The 21,141-nt window shown below is 37.9% G+C and overlaps 8 protein-coding genes across 8 annotated transcripts; all 8 read left to right on the top strand.

The window, feature by feature from the left end:
* Positions 1 to 747: 747 nt before the first annotated feature.
* LSM04_006724 (Kinesin motor domain) lies at positions 748 to 4,077 on the top strand (the record flags this gene model as incomplete). The annotated part of the gene is made up of 1 exon (XM_067338567.1): positions 748 to 4,077. The coding sequence occupies one exon, from the start codon at positions 748 to 750 to the stop codon at positions 4,075 to 4,077; it is 3,330 nt and encodes a 1,109-aa protein (XP_067189329.1).
* A 1,760-nt stretch (positions 4,078 to 5,837) lies between these two features.
* On the top strand, positions 5,838 to 9,185 carry LSM04_008278 (uncharacterized protein; the record flags this gene model as incomplete). The annotated part of the gene is made up of 1 exon (XM_067338578.1): positions 5,838 to 9,185. One exon carries the CDS (start codon positions 5,838 to 5,840, stop codon positions 9,183 to 9,185), a length of 3,348 nt encoding a protein of 1,115 aa, XP_067189351.1.
* Positions 9,186 to 10,143: 958 nt separating this feature from the next.
* On the top strand, positions 10,144 to 10,578 carry LSM04_007845 (uncharacterized protein; the record flags this gene model as incomplete). The annotated part of the gene is made up of 1 exon (XM_067338589.1): positions 10,144 to 10,578. The coding sequence occupies one exon, from the start codon at positions 10,144 to 10,146 to the stop codon at positions 10,576 to 10,578; it is 435 nt and encodes a 144-aa protein (XP_067189346.1).
* Positions 10,579 to 11,886: 1,308 nt separating this feature from the next.
* LSM04_006477 (Mitochondrial glycoprotein) lies at positions 11,887 to 13,041 on the top strand (the record flags this gene model as incomplete). The annotated part of the gene is made up of 1 exon (XM_067338601.1): positions 11,887 to 13,041. The coding sequence occupies one exon, from the start codon at positions 11,887 to 11,889 to the stop codon at positions 13,039 to 13,041; it is 1,155 nt and encodes a 384-aa protein (XP_067189327.1).
* A 305-nt stretch (positions 13,042 to 13,346) lies between these two features.
* LSM04_000565 (zinc finger protein) lies at positions 13,347 to 14,828 on the top strand (the record flags this gene model as incomplete). Its single annotated transcript, XM_067338612.1, has 1 exon — positions 13,347 to 14,828. One exon carries the CDS (start codon positions 13,347 to 13,349, stop codon positions 14,826 to 14,828), a length of 1,482 nt encoding a protein of 493 aa, XP_067189258.1.
* Positions 14,829 to 15,343: 515 nt separating this feature from the next.
* On the top strand, positions 15,344 to 15,865 carry LSM04_004677 (Vesicle transport protein; the record flags this gene model as incomplete). Its single annotated transcript, XM_067338623.1, has 1 exon — positions 15,344 to 15,865. The coding sequence occupies one exon, from the start codon at positions 15,344 to 15,346 to the stop codon at positions 15,863 to 15,865; it is 522 nt and encodes a 173-aa protein (XP_067189306.1).
* A 437-nt stretch (positions 15,866 to 16,302) lies between these two features.
* LSM04_001975 (uncharacterized protein) lies at positions 16,303 to 19,191 on the top strand (the record flags this gene model as incomplete). Its single annotated transcript, XM_067338634.1, has 1 exon — positions 16,303 to 19,191. The coding sequence occupies one exon, from the start codon at positions 16,303 to 16,305 to the stop codon at positions 19,189 to 19,191; it is 2,889 nt and encodes a 962-aa protein (XP_067189279.1).
* Positions 19,192 to 19,986: 795 nt separating this feature from the next.
* On the top strand, positions 19,987 to 20,952 carry LSM04_006830 (Nucleoside phosphorylase domain; the record flags this gene model as incomplete). The annotated part of the gene is made up of 1 exon (XM_067338648.1): positions 19,987 to 20,952. The coding sequence occupies one exon, from the start codon at positions 19,987 to 19,989 to the stop codon at positions 20,950 to 20,952; it is 966 nt and encodes a 321-aa protein (XP_067189331.1).
* Between the last annotated feature and the right edge of the window lie 189 nt (positions 20,953 to 21,141).

Consider the following 21,141-nt stretch of genomic DNA (forward strand, 5'->3'; position numbering starts at 1 on the left):
ATATATATATATATATATATATATATATATGAATCATGGAACAAAAAAAAGATCTGATTGTAATCCAAAAACAAACAAAAAAGTGAAGAATCCAAAATGATTGAATGCGTAATAAAAGAAGGAAATGGAAAGAAAGTAAGAGCGAAGAAAATATATGGGAACGACGATTAAGAAAGTGACTATATTGGATAGAAATGTGTACATTGATCAAGAAGAAAATCAAACATGCACAAAGATACGTATAAATAAATAAATAACGAAAAAAGAAAAAAAGGCCTCTTTCAAGATATGTTAATGATGTTTCTCTTTTGTTGTTATTATTTATTATTATTACTATTATTTCCTGTAATGCTGAATTCTCTGTGACGATCGATATTAAAGGTACTTTGTATTTAACGTCGCCTTGCAGGTTTCACCTATCTATATTCCTGTTTATTCGATTTTCTTTGTTTCTTTCTTTCCGTCCTCGCAACCAAGATTCTTTTTATTTTTTTTTCGTTTCTTCTCCTTTCTTTACTGTCTCTGTGTGTGTTTGCTTTTTTATTGGTTTTTTTAATATATATTTATATGTGTGACTCTCTCTTTTTTCTTTTTTTGGTTGTTCTTCACCCATATTAGAAATACACACATATAATATATATCTAAATATATATACATAGTTATTTATTATACCCATTACAAGCGCACTTTGCAAATTATTACCTAAAACTCGAAATCTCCTATTGTAATATCAAATAAAAATAAAAAATGAAATCAAAAAAAAGTAACACGACGAACATCACACTGTGTCCATCAACGGAATACAACAAAAAGGCGAATAAACAACAAGAAGAGGGAAGAGAGAGAAGATCAGACGGATCATCATCAGTATTGCCTGATTACTCTGAAATACGTGAGGTTGCAATCAGCAGTCGTACGGAGGGAATCATTCCAGACTTATCAGATCAAGGCACACCATTAAAACGATTGCCAACCGATTTACAACAGGAATTGCGAGAAAATGAACCGCAATCACCCAATATTGATATGGATCTATCATCCTGTTCAACGGAGTCTATTATGGGAAATATCCCTAGCGTGTTAAGAGAAGACGCAGCAAACACAGCAAGAACCACAATAATAACAACGACTGATATTATACCTCGAGTATCGGCTAGTTTAAAAGGCGAAGATGATGTGAATCGTCGGGTGTCCATTAAAGTGGGAAATATATGTGTTGTGGTGCGATTACGACCGCGTCGATCCCACAAGAAACCTCTCTGTTGTCATATTCCCAATCTTAATAGTGGTGTTATTGAACACTTTACGGCTTCTCTCTCTTCACCGCCTTTAGCCGAATCCCTTCGCTTTGCCGCCTCTGCGCTTTCACCACGGGAAGCGTTATTAAACCCCCACGACAGCAGTGACTATGATGTATTACCAGAAGGTAAAAGACGACAATTTACCTTTGATGCCGTTTTGGATGAGTTTGCCAGCCAACAAGATACGATGATGTGTGTTGGATATGAATTACTCGAACGTGTGCTGCAGGGATATAATGGGACAATTCTCTGTTATGGACAGAGTGGAAGTGGGAAGACACACACGATACTGGGATCGAGTGGGAGCAAGCGTGGACTCTTTCGAAGTATTGAGGATGTGGGTCTACTACCACGAATTTTGAAGAAACTCTTTCTCTCTCTCCAGAAAAAGTACGCAGGCGTACAAGAAGAAAATGAAAATAATGAGAATTGGTATTGGCGTGTTAAAGTTAGTGCGGTGGAACTTTATCAAGAAGAACTTCGAGACTTGCTCCTTCGCTTTTCCCCACGAAATGGAAGTGGAAGTAGTGCGAGTGTGCGAGTCTCGCAGCGGTATAACGTTTCAGTAAACTCGGAATCACGACAATCTATTTCACTCTTGTCATCTGCTAGACGTTCTGTTCCACGTAATAATAATAATAATAATAATAATAATAATAATAATAATAATAATAATAATAATAATAATAATAATAGTAATAATAAGGATAATAATACATCATCATCATCCACATCCTATCGACCGGAATTACATATTCGTGGTGGCGATAATGGTGTTTACGTGGAAGGACTTTCGTGGCATAACGTGCGTGATATTAATGAAGCCATGTGGGCCGTTACATCAGTGATGCAACACCGTCAAGTGGCATCCACTGCATTAAATGAACGAAGTAGTCGATCACACTTGTTGTTTTTTGTGCAAATTCAACAGCGGGATACTTTTAATGAAACCGCACGGCGTAAATCTTCAGGGGAATGCGGTTTTGCTCAATCCACATTAACATTTGTGGATTTGGCGGGTTCTGAACGTGTAGCCGCGACAGGGGCTGAAGGATTACAATTAAGAGAGGCTCAACACATTAATTTATCTCTCACTATATTGGGAAATGTGATTCGTAAACTCTCCGCCTTAAACCAACAACAACAACAACAAAGGAAGAAGAGAAATAATAATAATAATAATAATAATAATAATAATAATAATAATAATAATAATAATAAAAACAAAAAGGATGAGGGAGTGGTGGAGGAGTTTATACATATCCCATTTCGTGATTCCAAACTCACGCGGTTATTACAGGAGAGTCTAGGAGGGAATGCCATTACAGTACTTCTCTGCACAGTCGTACCAGATGGAAAGAATGCCACAGAGACACTATCTACATTAAACTTTGCGAAAGAGGCGAAACAAATACGAAACCGTCCGATTGTAAATCGTATGAAAACAAGGGCGGAATTGCAGGCGGAGTTGTCTGCCGCCCAACATCTTATTGCATCGCTTCAACAGGAAAAAGAAATATTTGAACAGCTATATCTGCAGTGTTTTCAATATGGAAGAGACAGGGATGATGAGTACAAGAAACAGAAGAATCATCATCATCCTTTTAATAATACGAATAGTAATAGTATTAATAATAATAATAATAATAATAATAATAATAATAATAATAATAATAATGGAAATGGTACTACCGATGCGGATCTCTTATTATGCCCATTATGTTCTACACTTCTCACATCACCCAAGGCCGGTTTATTATCGCAAGATACCGAGATGGAACTAAATAATAATAATAATAATAATAATAATAGGAATGAAACAACAAAATCACAAGAGGAGGAAAGTGTCTCCCCTGCAGTATTCTCAGATCTCTTGGCATCTAAAGATAATCAAATTAAAATGCAACATATGATTATTGTGCGAATGAAAAGAGAAGTACAGCATGTACGGAGTGAACTGGCACAATCCCAAGCCCAATCCCTGTTATCCCAAGAACCTCCTCCTCCTTCTCAACATAAAAAACAAAAAGAAAAAGAAATGGAAGAAACGAATACTTCTGTTGTGGCCCATAGTGAAGTTTGCAGTGATGATGAAAAAGATTATTCTTGTGATGATGATGATGCTACGCAGTCTTTTACAGGTTGGCGGCATGTACGTATTCCACCATCGCCATCCCCAACATTACGTCAAGGACTGACGTGTACATTATTCGCCTTATTACCATGTTTAGATCGATTTACACCGTTAGCGTGGTTGCGAAACCGAGCAGCTGCTGCTATGGTGGATTCCCTTAATGCGATGCCATCTACATCCTTATTACGATCCCACAACGAAAAGAAAATGGAAGGAAAGGAAAAAGAGAGAAGGGGGAAAAAAGATAAACATTATAATTCGTTATATCTGCAAAGGTCTACACGCACGCATGGCTCTACAGAGTTTACACCGATCGCTGGAGATGTAAACACTCACATTAATAATAATAATAATAATAATAATAATAATAATAATAATAATAATACCACGCATGATCATATTCATACTCATACTGATTCTCATCACACTTCTCCTACTTGTATTACTGCCAGAAGTATTGGAAGTCGTAGTATGGATAGTGGTACAGAGAGAAGTGGTATTGGGATTAGTGGGAGTCGAGATCGTCCATCGGTATTAAGAGGAAGTATGATATCCAGCTGCTCCACCGCCGTGCAGGAGAATCAAAACGAAATGGCAAAGCTGCTCATTCATTGCATCGTTCCAGATGTGGCTAGAGTCTAATGTCACAATTTAAATAAAAGAAAAAAAAAGGAAATGGATTGCATTGGAGAGATATTTAAAAATAAAATAAAAATAAAAAGAAGAAAAAAGTCATGACACGTATTAATGACCCTATTATATGCATCCGCATAGTGTGATGTTCCATCCATTTATGTATGTGTATATCTCTCTCTCTCTCTCTCTCTCTCTCTATATATATATATATATATATATATATTTGTGGTTTTATTTAAAGAGAAAAACTTAGTCTTTGATTTTTGTACCAATAACGGCCAATAAAGAAAAATGAGAAAAAAGTTCGGTTTTAAAAAAATAAAGAAAAAAAAGAAACGAAAATGTTTAATTTTTATGTTTTGTTTTGTTTCCTTGTTTTTATGATCTTGCTGTAGATTTCTGTGCGTGTATTATCGGCACTTAATATACTCTAAAATCCAAAAAGAAAAAAAAATGGGGAGATGTCTGTTTGCTCCAGTGGAAGTGACAGGTACTCCTGTAAACTGAATCACAGTTACCTCATCAAAAATTGTTTTCTTTTTTTTTCTTTACTTACTGTTGTTTGTTTTTGTTCTTATTTACTTTATTTATATAAAATTATATAAATGCAAATATATGAAGAATTGTGTTCTTGAGAAAGTGAGCGATATTTTTCATCCTCCTTTGCTTACACTTTTTTTTCCTTTTTCTTACTTATATACTATATATATATATATATATATATATATATATATATATATATTAATGTATGTACGTATGAATGAATTTATCTATCGCTTCCCTATTCGCGCATGCAAAGAAAGATGCATGTTCTACAGTGATAGATGTTCTTTCGTATTATTATTATTATTATTATTATTATTATTATTATTATTATTATTATTATTATTATTATTATTATTATTATTATTATTATTATTATTATTATTATTATTATTATTATTATTATTATTATTATTATTATTATTATTATTATTATGTGTTATTATTCGCTTGTTTGGGTTTTATTTGCATATCTGTGAATATAGAGATGTATCGAAATGAGTGACTTGAAGGCATTATCGGTGGAATAAACGGAAGGATAAATAAACGAAATTGTTTTTGTTTTTTTCTTTATTGGAGGACTTGTGAAGTTTAAACGAATAATTCAAGCTGTTTTTCTTTTTTTTTGTTCTTTGTTTACTTTAATTTGCTTCTTATTTAAGTAATGTAAGTGAAATGGTGCGAAAAGTCTTGCGGTGCTTTTTTTTTTCACTCAAAAAATAAAAAAAGAAAGGAATTTTGTAAGTAGAAATAAAAAAACGAATAAATTAAAAGAAATTGCTAATTAGTATTTCATTCTTTATGTCTTTTTTGTTAGTGAATCGATCTATATATATATATATATTAGTAGATTATAACATATTCAAGACATCGTGTTTGTTCTTGTTTTGTTTACTTATTTCGGGTTTTATATCTTTTTATGACACTGTTATTATTATTATTATTATTATTATTATTATTATTATTATTATTATTATTATTATTATTATTATTATTATATTTCTGTTATTAGTTTCTCTTTTATTCTCTTTTTCTTCTTTTCTTTTCTCTCTATTATAAGTTACACGCATGGGTGTAGGAATACCATGAAGGAAACAGAGAAAATATATTATTACTATTATTACTGTTAAAGCATTTGAAAGGGAAGAAAGAAAGAGAGCGACCAATATATATATATATATATATAAAGATATTCATATACTTGAAATAGACGGTAAACCTTGATGATGGAAATCTATAGTAGTAATAATATTAATAACAATATTATTAATAATATCAATAAAGACGATAACGAACATGATGCCGGTAGTGAGATACGCATAATACGTGTGAATGCTGGCATGCAGCCGTCCTTGGATAATGGTATTAATAATACTGTTAATACCGTAGATAATACTAATAGTAATAATAAGAAGAAGAATACTAATAATAGTAATAAAAGAGAATTAGAAGAGAAGATATTAACGACGCCGCAACATCAAGAACGACATATACGATCTACACCGCAGGAAAAGAAAAAACAATATCAATATCAACAGCCGTTATTCTCGCGTACACACAGTACCCCACAGAAGGGCCACACAATGACGATGGTGATGAAACTTTCCCCACAATCAAAGAAGAATGCCCTTCTCGCTCGTCTAAGTGGAAATAGTAATAATAATAATAATAATAATAAAAGAAGAAGAAAGAGTAAAGAAGGTGATGATAATGATATTGTGGATGCTGTACATGTATCACATACACTCCTGCGTCCACCCTCATTAGCAGCAAAACCAACTCACACACGATCTACCAACAATGCAACAACAAATAACACAAGGAGAGAGATATTAACACCTAATACATATACCACACGTGGAGGTGTATCTACTTTACAGCCATGGTATACACGTCGTACATCTTCTTCTTTGCAAAATCGTCTCTTTTCACAGCCGCGAGAAAACACTATTAATGCTATTGGTACTCCAAGAAGTCAAGTAAAACCGCGAAATGTTGTTATACGAACCGCCTCCGCTCCGTGTTTACCACGATATGGGAATAGTTATGATTCCATGCGAGTGAATGGGAATAGGAATAATGCAGATATGCGAGTATTTACCAAACAAGTATCCTTGATGAAAAACACGATGATGTTAACAGGAGGAGAACAGAATAGGACAAAACCACTGGAACGGGTTCGAAGTGCCACTGGATTTGAACGACAAAATAGTAGACGGGTATTGAATATAAATACTCCTGTAAATAGTTATTTAAAGACTTCTACTACTACTACTACTACTACTAATAATAATAATAATAATAATAATAATAATAATAATAATAATAATACCATTAATACTAGTACGGGTAGAGGCGGAAGAAGTGTAAATCGAACTAATGTACGTGCTCACTCCTCTTCTCTACGGGAAATATCCTCACAACATCAGAAACGTTCATCTCAACAACAACGACGTGTTAAAGCAGGATCAGAACCTAAATCTAATTTAAAACGAAGTACCTCACGGCGTAAACCACTTCTCACAAGTAGTAAACCATTAACTATTCGACCCACACAATCTACACTTGCACGTGAGGCGGTAACGCGACAACGCGAACGGGAATATATTCAACAAGAACATGAACGATTAGCGGCGGAAGTGCCACATCTTCCACGCGCCACGTGGTTTGCAATGCGACGGGAACTCAGTCGTCTTGTTTGTGTGCGTGCGAAACGTACGGCATTATCATTGAGTGATGAAACTAAAGTACAATCCACAGTTGCAACCCCACAAGCAAAGATGCCTAGTGTTGTTAATAATACTATTAATATTAATACTAATACTATGAATATGCATACGACGGTATTAGCTGGAGATGTTGGTATTATTGGTACTGTTGGGGACTCTCAGGCGAGGGAAGTGAATTGTGTGAGTGGGGATGATATAAATAGAGAAGTGGATTCGAATGAACAGCTGCCACAAAGAGGAATAGAAATAACAACAAGAGACGAAAAGAAAGAAAAAGAAAAAGAAGAGGTGCCAAACACACCATTGCGCTCCTCTGCCGTTTCCTCCACTCGACGGTATCGTCGAAATAGCGATACAGACGAATGTCGAGAACGTCTACTCGTACAACGGGGTTTCTCATCTCCATATCGTGGGCCCAGTTCCCGCGATGCGGCCTTAACAAGAAACACTTCAACCCGCGGTGCGTTAGTGCGAAGAAGTGGGGCGGCGTATGAATCACCGCCACGACGTCATTTTGATCCCACAGCACACGCCGTAGTCTCAGTCATAACGACACCGGCGCCTGTGAAGAATAGAGATGGATCAAGTAGGGTGGGAGAACAGAAGCATCAGAAGAAAAAGAGACGGAGTTCTAATCATAATAATAGTAATAATCATAATAATAATAATAATAATAATAATAATAATAATAATAATAATAATAATAATAATAATAATAGTGGTAGTAAGAGTAAGAGTTGCAGTAAAAATCATATTAACATGAGTCGATCCCCGTCTATTCGTCCTCCCGGTGAAATAGGCATTTCTGTCGATATCACACATCCCGCATCATGTGATTCATCTGCCTCCTCATCATTATTTTTATTATTAAATAACTCTCACGTCTCCTCTAAAAACTCCGCCTCACCACCGTTAATACAACTATTACCATCATCCCCACTGCCCTCACTCCCCAGTCACTCTCCAGTCCCATCGCCGCATCTAAATAGTAAACCAAAGGAGAAACCGAGACGAAAGCGGCGATCCCTCACAAAGTCGATATTGCATGGACAACAAAAGTCAAAGATACGAACAAAGGCACCACCGGTGTTAAACTTTTGTCGTACGCGAAGTGTGGCACGTTTTCCACATCTTGTAACTCCTGCCAGTCAACAACACGATCTCCTACAATTACAATTACAATTACAACAACAACAACAACAACGGCAATACCAACCATATCAACATTTGTATCAACGACGGTCTAGATCTGCGGTATTACTTCATAAGGATCAAAAGCAAACAATGACAACACCTCATAATATGAGAAGTAATAGTAATAATAGTAATAATAATAGCAATAATACGACGCGTAGTGCGGCGACCGTATTCCTCTCATCCGATATGCTTGTCTCATTATATGCCTCTATGCGGGGAACGACGGATCAAAACGACAATTATAGTAAAAAGAACAGTATGACAAACTTTGAACGGGTGCGTTCCGAGCGAAGTAGTCGTAATAATAGCAGCAGTCTCTTAACTCGCCCAACACATGGAAGACGCACACTTCAACAAAGTTACGCTGCCACCGCACGTCTCTTATCATATAGTGATGCCCTTGCAGCCCCAAAAACTAAGACGCGAAAAGGTGTAACAGTTTCTACATATTATACGTCTAGTCGTACAACGAATCCTACGAGTATTACGAGTGCTACTAATACTATTAATAATAATAATAATAATACGACGACGACTGTGAAGAGTAGACCAGCTGGGACACGTACGCCTGTACTAGCCGCAGCGAAGACGACAAAGATGTCCGCTTCTGGTAGTATACGTATAGGAACAAAAAAGGGGCATTAAAAAGGTAAAATTAAAACGAAAAGAAAGAAGTTTATATTATTATTATCATTATTATTATTATTATTATTATTATTATTATTATTATTATTATTATTATTAATTCTTATTGTTATTATGATTATTACTCTTTGTGAACGTCTTTTTTCTCTTTTTTTCTTTTCTTGTTATAAAATGATTTACTTTGCTTTCTTTTCTTTTCTTTTTGCTTTTTTATTTACTGCTTGTTGAGGATCGGAGAAGTTAGAAGAGAAGAACCACCCAGGAAAAATTTAAAGAAAAAATTTACTAGTTAAACAACTACGATATACCAAGCTATATACGAACGGTATCAGCAAGAAGAAGAGAAACAAGGAGAAGAGTAATCATTTCATCTGAAGAGAAGTAGATCCATTAATATTAAATATTATTAATTACTATTATTTGTAATAACAATGACAATAACGAAAGAAATGAATTTCTTTCTTTGACTGTATTTACCTTGTTTTTTTTTTTTCTTTTCTTCACGATTCGAGACTATTTGATATACACTCCTCTCTCTCTGTGTGTATATCTATTTCTTTTTTTTTCTTTGGTCTTCCTGTCTCTCTTCATGCATTTTCGTGTATGTATGTGCCTCTGTAATATATATATATATATATATATATATATATATTATTTCTTTCTCAATCTTTGTATTCAGCTCTGCCCCTGACCAATCCTCCTCCCCCTCTTCTTCTTCTTTATCCTTCTCCCTACTATTTATCTATTTTTTTTTTCGGACTCCTAACACATACACTCTGTGTAAAGAAAGAAGAAAAAAACACTAGCAACTACGAAAGTAGATTTAAAAAAAAAACAGAAAACACCAACAAAGGGTCATCTTCCCCTATTTATATATCTATCTAAGTATATACTTATATAGATACATATATATATATATATATATATTTATTTATTTATTTATTTAAAACCAAACAGAATGCTCGCCAGTGCACTTCGCCGTGGAGGCCACGAGACCGCCTCGCACGCTATTGCCCCCGTCGCTGCAATTGACCGCGCCGCGCCGTACATGCGCTTCAACACACTTCGCATGCACGCCCATCATGAGCCGAATTATCGCGCGCGGCCGGCCGGCTGGGCGGGTTGGAACGACAAGCGCCTGCAGGACCCGTACGCCCCGTTTGCCCAGCAGTCCCCGTGCCGGCACGTCGATCGCATGTTCGCGGGCATTTGGTTTGGCATGGGGCACTTTGCGCTGCGGAACTTCTTTGGGCCGCTGCACTGGCGGTTTGCGGCGCGATTGATGTTCTGGGGCGTGGCGGGGTGGTTGTACGCACTGTGGACGTATGGACTGCGTATGCATCGTAACGGGTGGGAGTGGAAGAACCGTGGTGCGGTGTTTGCGATGGAGTAAGAGTAGGAGTAAGTAACTTGGAAGAGAGAAAGAGAGAGGGGGCGGGAATATATATATATATATATATATATATATATATATATATTATAGTTATAGTTATAGGAATGTATGGGGGTATGTAAGATGGGAGGAAGAAGTAAAGAGAAATGGGGTTTTAGCGTCTCTCTCTCTCTCTCTCTCTCTCTCGGTGTGTATATACATATACGTATATATGGTATACACGTTCTTTTGCATTGTGTGATTATTAGTGAGGATGAGAAGGATCGACAGTTTGTGATAATTACGCTTACAGCCGTTTTGTTTTGTTTTTTTTTTCGTAGTGGAACGCGAAGAGAAGAAATTCTACAACAAAAAAAAAGAAGAAAAATTATCAAAGAGTGGGGTATAGGAGAACGAGGAAAAAAAGGTGGGGGAAATATCTCTTTCTTTTTTATTACTATTGTTGTTTATGTAGCAGCAGCAACAGATATTACCTAAAACAATATATATATATATATATATATGTTTAATGTTTTCTTTTTATTTTGTTGCTGTATTCTTGCTTTTTTATTCTTATTTTCCAATCTCTCATTTTGTTCTCTTCATTCTTTCGCATGAGAGTCTTCTTATGAGTGTGTTTTTGATACCTCTTTATTACTTTCCTCTGGCTCTAAGAACGTGAAGAAAGTAGTGTGATATGGGTGAGTAAGGTAAGGAAAGAAGGGATGTAGAAAAGAGAAAACGAAAATAGATGGAATGAAAGGGGAAATAGTGTGAAGAAAAAAGATAAAGCAAAAAACAGGAATGAGAAGAAATATATTTAAAAGAAAAAGAAACCTCTTTGTCTGTCCCTTGAAGGAACAACACTATCTCCGCTATTAGAATTATTACTTTTTTGTTTATTTTCTCTATCTTTTTCTTTCTCTCTCTTTCTTCGTATTTATTTCTCCAATTTCTATTGGGGAAGTAAATAAAGAGGAGGGAGGGAAAGAGGAAGAAGAAAGGAGAAGAGAGATGATATTATTGTATATTGTGTATTATGTATTGTTTGTGTCTACTGTAATGTATTTAACTTCTACTTCTTTTTTTGTGTTTTGATTTAGCGGCTGGATCGTAATAGCCGTCACAGTACGAATCACACACAGACCTACAAACAAAGGGAAACAAAAGGGAAAAATACATCTACATATAAATAGAGAAAGAGAGAAAGAAAACAAAGCTGTATTTAAATCCATTCAGAAAAAAGAAAACATTAGAGAGTACTAATAGACAAAATAGTAGTAATAAATAAAATAAAATAAATAATAATAAAAAATAACTACAAATAATATGCGTTCTTCTTTGTTCTCCGCCCATCGTAGTGGCTGTCTTTCTTTCTCCTCAACTTTTTCGTTATCGTTCGCATTCCTATTCAAATCACATTATTATAATTATCAACAACAGCAACGGCTGCAACAGTCTCAATGGCACTCTTATCGTTTTATGAGCAGCAATAATAATAATAATAATAATAATAATAATAATAATAATAATAATGAGAATGTGAGTTCTATGACGGTACGATCTCCACGTACGGCATTACCGCCCTCCGACTTCCCCGAACGCAGTTTTCTTAAATGTATTGAAAAAGAAATTCAGGACGAAACACTGCGTTTAGACAAGGAAGAAGGTCCACCCACACCACCGGCCGGGTGGGAGATGTATCATGCCCCAGGCACGAGTATCTTTTACGGAAGACGATGGTGGATTCCACCCACACAAACAGCATCTAAACAAGAAAAAGAAGAAAAAAGAAGAGAAGGAAAAGAAGGAAAAAAAGAAGGAAAAGGGAATTTACGTATGGTTGAAAAGCATACCATTCGTGTTCAACTTACCTCGCGAGATCCCTCGCTGGATCCGGAGTGCGATGTGCGTGGCGAGCACTTTCCCTTTTCGCTCTTTGTACAACACGTCCTCTCTAATAATACGACTGGATCATCATTATCATCATCATCATATCGAATAGAAAATATGGAAGAGGAGGAATGTGATTTGTATGAAAATAGTATTGAGATTCGAGCCGACTTTGTAGATGGTGAACTCATCATTGATAACGTGGTCTTTCATGGTACATTTAAACCCTCAACAAGAACAAGCGGAGGAGGAAGTCGCGTAGATGATACATCATCATCACCCCCCGTTCATCATCTAAAAGAAAAGGAACAAGAATTGGAACGGGATAAACAGAATATAAAAGAAAAAGAAGTAAAAGAAAAAGATGAAGAAAAGCCAGAAGTTGTACATTACACGAATATATGTGGTGGTTATCCTGGTCCTAACTTGGATGAGGCAGAAGAAGAAGTTCTGGATGGTATACAGGCGTGGTTGGCGGAACGTTGTGTGGATGATCAATTCGGTGAGTTTGTCGGGCAATACTCTGTTTGGGTGGAACAGCAGGAGTATGAAATGTGGCTGCGACAACTGCGTGATTTTGTGGCGGCCTAAAAACATATGTGTACATGGACATGACGTTCAATTTATACATACATACATACTTATTTGTTTTTTGATTTCTTTCTTCTCTTTTTTCTTAATGGAGAAATGAACTATTATGATGTTGTTGTTTTGTTGTTGTTGTTGTTGTTGTTGTTTCCATTTTTTGTGTATATTTCGTTTTTCTTTCTTTGATTGATTCTATTCTTATATATAATTATATATATAATTAGGAAAAAGAAGAATAAACCAAAACGAAACGTTTTACAACTCATTAAAAGGAATCCCTTGCATTTTTTTTATTCGTATCTACACAAATGTCCCAACAAGTATTATCCCAATCGCAGGCGGTAACTGTTCCCATCACACTTAATCAAATCTATCATCGTCTCACAGCACCGGATGTGATGATGCAGGAACGGGCGTATGCACTTGTGGCCCTTAATACCGTTATCTTTCATCCAACTGTGAAACTCTTCTTTTTTGAACACACACCACTCCACAAGGCTGTGGGAAATGGCAATCACAATAACAATAATAATAATGCCGGTGGTTGTAGTGATAGTAGTAGTAGTAGTTCTGGAATCCCCAAGGATAACAATACGAATGGCGTTGATAATGTGGACAGCCATAATGGGAAGCAATATAATAATAATAATAATAATAATAATAATGTTTCTGATGTTGTTGCAGAGAATAAAAGGCGGCGAGAGGCATTACTAAAGTCCGTGGCCTCTTTTTTTGCCCAACGCAACAGTGCGGTGGTGAAGGAATGTCGATGGGAGACTATTGCAGTACTTGGGGAGTTATGTCGCCTTGAATCTCTCACACCACTGCGGCCTGTTGGTAATAATCATAATCATATTAATAATAACAACAACAACAATAATAATAATAATAATAATAATGTTATTATAAGTAGTGGAATTACTGCCATGGGCCCACAGGAGGAAATTGTGCAAAAGATCAATTACTACGCACGTGCAAATCTTGAGTTCCTTGCGCTTTTACCATGGTTTGCCTCTACATTACGTGAAATCATTGCCGAAGATGCTAACACCAATGATACGACTAATACTAATACTAACAAAAATAATACGAATAGTAATGGTGATAATAATAGTAATAATAATAATTCTTCTTCATCAACATTAACTTCGGGTCGTCTAGCGATGCGGCGAGCGACTACGCGGAATGAACACACCGCACTAGATGAGGATGAAAATGATATGTGGGAAATGGATGAAGATGTTCGTATCGCCATAAAAGATCTCTTAGCCGCTCTCCCAACAACAACAATTCAACAGAAGAGTGAAACCAATAACACTTCTACAGTCGAATGGACACCTGAACAAGTCGATCGTGCACATGATTTAATGTTTCTTGATGCCTCAACATCAATGATGCATCTTATCCCACTTGTCTCTCGCAGTGATGATACACATTGTGCAAACTGTGATGTGTTTAGTAAGACACTTGTGCGTTGTGGGAGTTGCCGTTCAACGTATTACTGCAGTGCAGACTGTCAACGTGCACACTGGCGGGCCGCCCACAGTACGGCGTGTTTAAGTTATAAGAAACTTGTGGAGAGTAGTAATTTGAAACTCCAACAACAACAACAGCAACAAAAGAAGAAGAATAAGAATAAGAATAATACAACAGTGGAAATACCAGAGGTTCCATTAGAGCCATCGCTTTTCTTTACAACACGGCGATACATGTATGTGCATCGTGATGCTTCTTTTGCAGATGTCTCGTTTGATGATTACTTTATGAAATACACTGTGCGTGGTATTTAGTCACTATATATATATATATACTTTAAGAGAAGTACATTGGAACGCCTGGAAAGGAAAGTCAATGAAAGACAAAAAGAATCAAAAAAGGAAAGAAACAAATATTACTACAGCTGCTGATCTTGTTAAATACTATCACTACTACTACTACTACCCTTTTTTCGCATAAGCTCTTCCAGGTTAAATAATAAACAACGTAAAATAGAAATAGAAATAGAGCAAGTATAAAACCAGTTATTTGGGAATTTATAATAACAGTAATAATATAATTATTTCACTTAATATACAAACTGTTTTTTTTTCCTTCTCTCTTTCACTTTTTCTCACGAACCCTGGGACATAACGTTCAAACACAAAAAAGGCAACCAATAGAAGAATTAAAAACAAAATAAAAAAGAAGAAAATCGATCATAGTACAGAAGACAGGTGACTACCATAACGGAAATCAAATAAATATATTTAAAAGGGGAAAAGAAAGGCGGGCGGACTCACATATATAATCAAATCTCCTGTAGAAAATGAAAAAGATTGCAACAATTGTAAAAGTCGCTACAAGCGGCAGTGCCACAGCGGCAGTAACGGCAGCCGCCACTGGTGGTACGGATGTTATTGAGGCCACAGACTCTGAAGCCGCATGTCCATCACTTTCATGGAAACAACGATTGATTGGATGTGGATGTTGCTTTGGTCTTGGTATGCTTTTTTCACTACTAAGCTTTATCGCTATTCTGCAAAGAGATATTGTCTTTTTCAGTGTTCTCTTCTCTCTCGGTAATGTTCTCGCAATAACGGGGACGATGTTTCTCGCAGGTCCTGTAGCGCAGTTTCAACGCATGTTTTCTGAAGGGCGTTGGGTGGCCACTGTTGTGTATCTCATCTCTCTCGTTCTCACACTTCTCGCCGCACTGCTGCTGCACAGTGCGGCTCTTGTGTTGTTGTTGTGTTTAGTGCAGTTTGGGGCTATGTTGTGGTATGTGTTGTCGTATATTCCATTTGCCCGGGATGCGATAAAGGGGTGTTTTGGGCGTCTTATGAGGTAGACAAGAGAGAGATAGATATAGAGATAGATATAGAAATACAGTAAGGGTCAAAGAGAGGAGTAGTGATGGAGTATACAATTGTCTGTAGTATATGTACGAGTATTGATATATATATATATATATATATGTATATATACAGTTTTTCTTTTTTTTTTTTGCATCGCTGAACGAACATTTATTCATATTGGCGACCATGGTTTTGGGTAATGTACACATCTGCCAACAAAAATATTATTATCATTATTATTATTTGATTGATTTTATTATCTCTTTTCATCTCTTTCTTCTTTTTTTTTTCGTCTTATTGTTGTTCTTCCATATGTTCACTTACAATATAAACTGTTGTCTTCTTTGGGAACACAGTGAAAAGGGAACAGAGAGAAAGAACGAGAGAAGAGAAAAAAAAGGAAAATAAGAGGTGGAAAAAAAAAAGAAATATGGTTGCTCACTCACGAAAGGGCCGCAAAACACATTCCCGTTCATCTAACAATAATAATAATAATAATAATAATAATAATAATAATAATAATAATAATAATAAGAGTACTGGTGGTGTCTCAAACATTACATCCTTGCCTACTACAACTACACCAATAGCCGCAGCTCCACCGTGTGTAGCCAAATTACATGCGCAGGATTGGAATGTAGTGGAGGAGGGATGCGCAGATGTAACGGCATTTGCACTGCAACCCACACAATTTGCCAATCTACTCGCCCACGGTGTACCGCAGCGACTCGCTGAACTGCTATTTACATCATCTGTCACTACATCAACGCCTGAGATAGATATAAATAACAACAATGCTGAAACACAAGAACAACAAGAAGGACAACAACAACAACAACAATCTGTGGATCGTGGGGTGTTGTATATGCAAACTGCTGCTGCTGAGGCCCTGCGAAATATGATAGTGAATAGTGTTGAGGATGCCGTTGTAGATATGTTGGCATCTACGAGTTTTCCCATCTGTCATTCACAGGAAGAAAAACAACAACAACAGGGATTTGTGTTCCGTGATGGATTGGTGACACTTCTACTCAGTATGTGGGATATTGTACAAAAGACACGTCAAGACATCCCACCAGTAATGCCAGTTGTTGATACGACAGAATCTGCAGATGATGAGGTACATGATAATGATACGAACAGGAAAGTTAACAGTGCCCCATTTATGGCTGCATCGCGTGCTTTAGAGGAAGTTCTACAGCTTATAGTTGTATGTGTGGAGGGCAGTGAACATATTGCGGATGCCTTTTCCACACCGTTGGTTGTTAAGACATTACTTTCCATGTTGGAAGTAACAACAAGTATTGTATGGGAAGCACTACAGCACCCAGCGCAATTGTATGTTCCTACTGCTCATACAAACGATACGGATAATAATAATAATAATAATAATAATAATAATAATAATAATAATAATAATAATAATAATAATAATAATAACGACAATAAGGGTCATGTTCTTTTTCTGCGTCATTACAAGCGCCGTGAGGCAGAGGGATTGGCGGCAGTGGCTGTTGCCGCCAGTGAAGTACTACATGTATTAAGTGGTGAAAATGATGCACTTTCATCAATGTTACAATCTGCAGAAATGATGGCACCACATCAGGCATTTCTCACTGATGCCTTGGATGCACCGCGAATCATGAATTGGCTACGTGAGGAAGTTTCCCCTTCCTCTTCTTCTATGAATACTACTATCTATACTACTAGTGATGATGGTAGTAGTAATAATAATACTGAGGAGGATCCCACTCTACTGTCGGTTGGGCGCCAAAATATTCTCTATCATCTCTGTGAACTCTCTTTACATGTACAAGGCACACTTGTAAATGCCGCTGCTAATACGGCTAATGCAAGTCGTGTATTACCGCTTACGGTTGCTGTATTGGATGCCCATCCACCACACAGTGAGTGGCGCCGTACAGTACCATTATTACTACAAACATGTCCTTTACCAGAAGTCTCTCGTGTGGCGTGTGTAACACGTGCGGTGCGACGACTACGTTGTGATCAGGCAGCGGCACACGTCTTGCATGCTGCGGTGGATGTGGTGTGTAGTAATAATGCAGCGGATTTGGATGATGAAGCGGCATTTCAACAAAACCCACAGGCAAGTATTTTGTACAGCACAAATGCCATGTATGTGGTGGGTAAGTTGATGAAAGATGCCCTGCGACTCCTCGCACACACGAGTAACTTACATAATGATATTAATAATAACAATGGTGGAGTTACACATCTTGTCTCTTCTGATGTTGTGGAAAGTGGAGAAGATGTTATGGTGGAACGGGCGTTGCGTACTGCCGCTGGTACTTCTGGTACAGGTGGTCTTATCACCAAACTGCAACTTCTTGTTTTATCTAATGAAGTGGCGGTATGGAGTCTTGCCAATACACTCTTATTGATGGTTCCATGGTCAGGCCTTGGTGAAGAACCATCACACATTTGGCGTGCTATCATTAATGCCGTGAATGTACGTTCTAAGCTTCTTGCAGATGCAGCCGTAGAGGCATCAGCGGTAGATCTAAATACCGAAGAAAGTAGTAAAATTAATAATAATAACAATGGTCTAGGGGCGAAAGTAACGGCGGTGGTGTCATCTCCTTCAGCAATGCATCTGCTGTGGCTGCAGTTAGAGTCTCTTGTACAAATGTTGTGGACGATGCAACGCAAACAAACAGCCAACGCTGGTGGAGCACTACAAACAACAAATCAATTAGGCACACGTCCAAGTGATGTGGATGTTATAACACGACTTGCGTGGGAAACACGTGCCACACCGTTGCAACGACAAGCCTCTGTTGGTACAGTGTGTGCTATGTGTGGTTCATTCCATACAGCAGAGGCCACAGCCGTGGCGACCCGCTTTGCATTGGCTGTACTGCACATGGATGAAAGTACACAGTCAACCAACAACAACACCGTACTTTGTAATAATAATAATAATAATAATAATAGCGGTACTATGGTAGCACCGCCAGCAGGAGCTCGTGAACGTCGGCAGTGGATAGCAAGGTTCACCGCCGTAGATGCACAGTGGCGTGTGCGGTGTGAAGCAGCTAACCATATCATGGATCTCTTCCTTGATGAAACATATGATGAAAGTGTGTACATTCCACTCCAAGTACATGCCGCACTGCAGTCCTTCCTCACACTCTTTAAAGCGTACCAGAAGCGGCGACAGCAGTTAACACGAGAGGCACAGCGTAATTACCACGTGGTACTGCCAGAAGTGGAGGATACTGCACACTGGTGTGAAGTCACAGAAAACCTTGCGGCGTTTTTGGATTACAAGAAGGAACACATTGGAGCACACTGATTAGACATGCTATGGAACGCAAAGCAGTGGCAACTATAATAACCACAGTAGAAGGAGTAAATTTATTTTTTTTTTTTTTTTTGGACCTGTGTGTAAGAGTTTATGTCTTTTTTATTTAGCGAATTGAGTACATTTGGAAAGAGTACGTAGCCCCACATGAAAAAGGAAACATCGGAATAAACATGAAGAGGGCACAAGGGGAAAAAAAGAGACGATGATAACCTGTTAAAGTGAACGAAGTGACAAAAAAAAGAAGTGCGGACAGTTACAGATAATACATATAATAATATTATAATTTAAAAAGGGAAAAAGAGAAATACGAACTAAACATGACTTGAATAGTGGGTGGGTAGGCGTGTGAGTGGGGTTCATCTGTGTGCATCTATATACATGCTTTCTGTATTGCAACGCAGTGGTTCTTCTTCTATTATTCACCTCGGCTATATATTTGTTTGTTTTTTCTTTTATTATTCATTATTTTATATATGTGTGTGTGACCTTCTTACAGCCTGTCTTTGTTTTAAGAGCGTCTGAGATGCAAATTCATGGTTTGTTTCTTGTTTTTTTGAGGGTGATCCTATGGAAACCATGTTCTTTTCTCCTTTTTTCTTTCTTCTTTTATCACCCATTACACACGCGTGGTGTATGCCCCCTCTCGTTGGGGTGTTGGTGGTTGTTTCTTTTCTTCGTGGCAAGAGTCAACAAGCAAGCATCTCGTTGGATATTAAAACAGTTCCTTGGGCGATACATAATCTACCATCAACGGTGTTTTATCCATTATTCTAATACCTAACAATGACAAACAGTAATCCACACGGATCCGAAGTGATCGTGGGTGTTATTGGCGGTTCTGGTATCTACCGCCTGGAGGCCCTGCAGGATGCGAAGTACTACGCCATCGACACCCCGTTTGGTGCACCAAGTGGTGATGTGTGTGTGGCAAACGTCCGTGGAGTGGCGTGTGCGTTTATCCCTCGCCATGGCCCCAATCACTCGTTTAACCCGAGTGAAGTCAACTACCGCGCTAATATCTACGCACTGAAGCTGTTGGGTGTACGCTATCTTGTGGCAGTGAATGCCGTGGGCTCCCTTGACGCGGCCTGCCACCCTGGCGATGTGGTGCTGGTGGATCAGGTGATTGATCGAACTGTGGGGCGACCATCAACCTTCTTTGAGAAGGGCATTGTGGCACATGTGGACTTTGCGTATCCAACATCTAAGACTTTTCGCCAACTCGCACGGGATGCCATTCTTCACGTCTTCCCAGAAGCCGCCGCCCCTGTGGAGGCCACCAATAAAGATGACCAAATGAGCGTATACGCTTCCCGCCCATGGCGGCTCCACGAGAGTGGAACAGCTGTGACCATGGAAGGACCGCAGTTCAGCACACGTGCGGAGTCGCTGTGGAACAAGTCCCTTGGCGCCCATCTTATTGGCATGACAACCGCCACAGAGGCGAAACTCGCCCGTGAGGCGGAGATGGCGTACCTTGTGATCGCCACCGTTACAGACATGGACTCGTGGTGCGATGGGATTCCACATGTCCAGGCTGTGGATACATGGAAGGTGATGGCCGAGAACGCCGAAAGGTCTCAGAGGATCATGGTGGAAGTTATTGACTCTATTGGACGTAATAACTTTACAGATCCTGCACACTCTTCCATGGCAAATGCTGTGTGCACAAAGCCGGATGCCATCACACGCGAAGTGCGGCTCCGAGTCGCACCTCTGCTGGCGAAGTACCCGCAGTTCGCACCGTGAGAGGGTACTCACACACTGTAGTGTTCGGGTATGTGTGAAGGTAGGGTGGGTGGAGAAATCAGAAATATATTAGCATTTGTGAATCTAGGGGAAAGGGGAAAGGGCTGAACAGGGTCCCTTATCTCTCTAGTTTTTCTGGAAATTTTTCATTTTTATTTTGGTTGACGTTGACTTATTTTTCGGTTATTA

Source organism: Trypanosoma melophagium (genome assembly GCF_022059095.1).
Source record: "Trypanosoma melophagium isolate St. Kilda chromosome Unknown ctg31segment0, whole genome shotgun sequence".
Classification (NCBI taxonomy): domain Eukaryota; phylum Euglenozoa; class Kinetoplastea; order Trypanosomatida; family Trypanosomatidae; genus Trypanosoma; species Trypanosoma melophagium.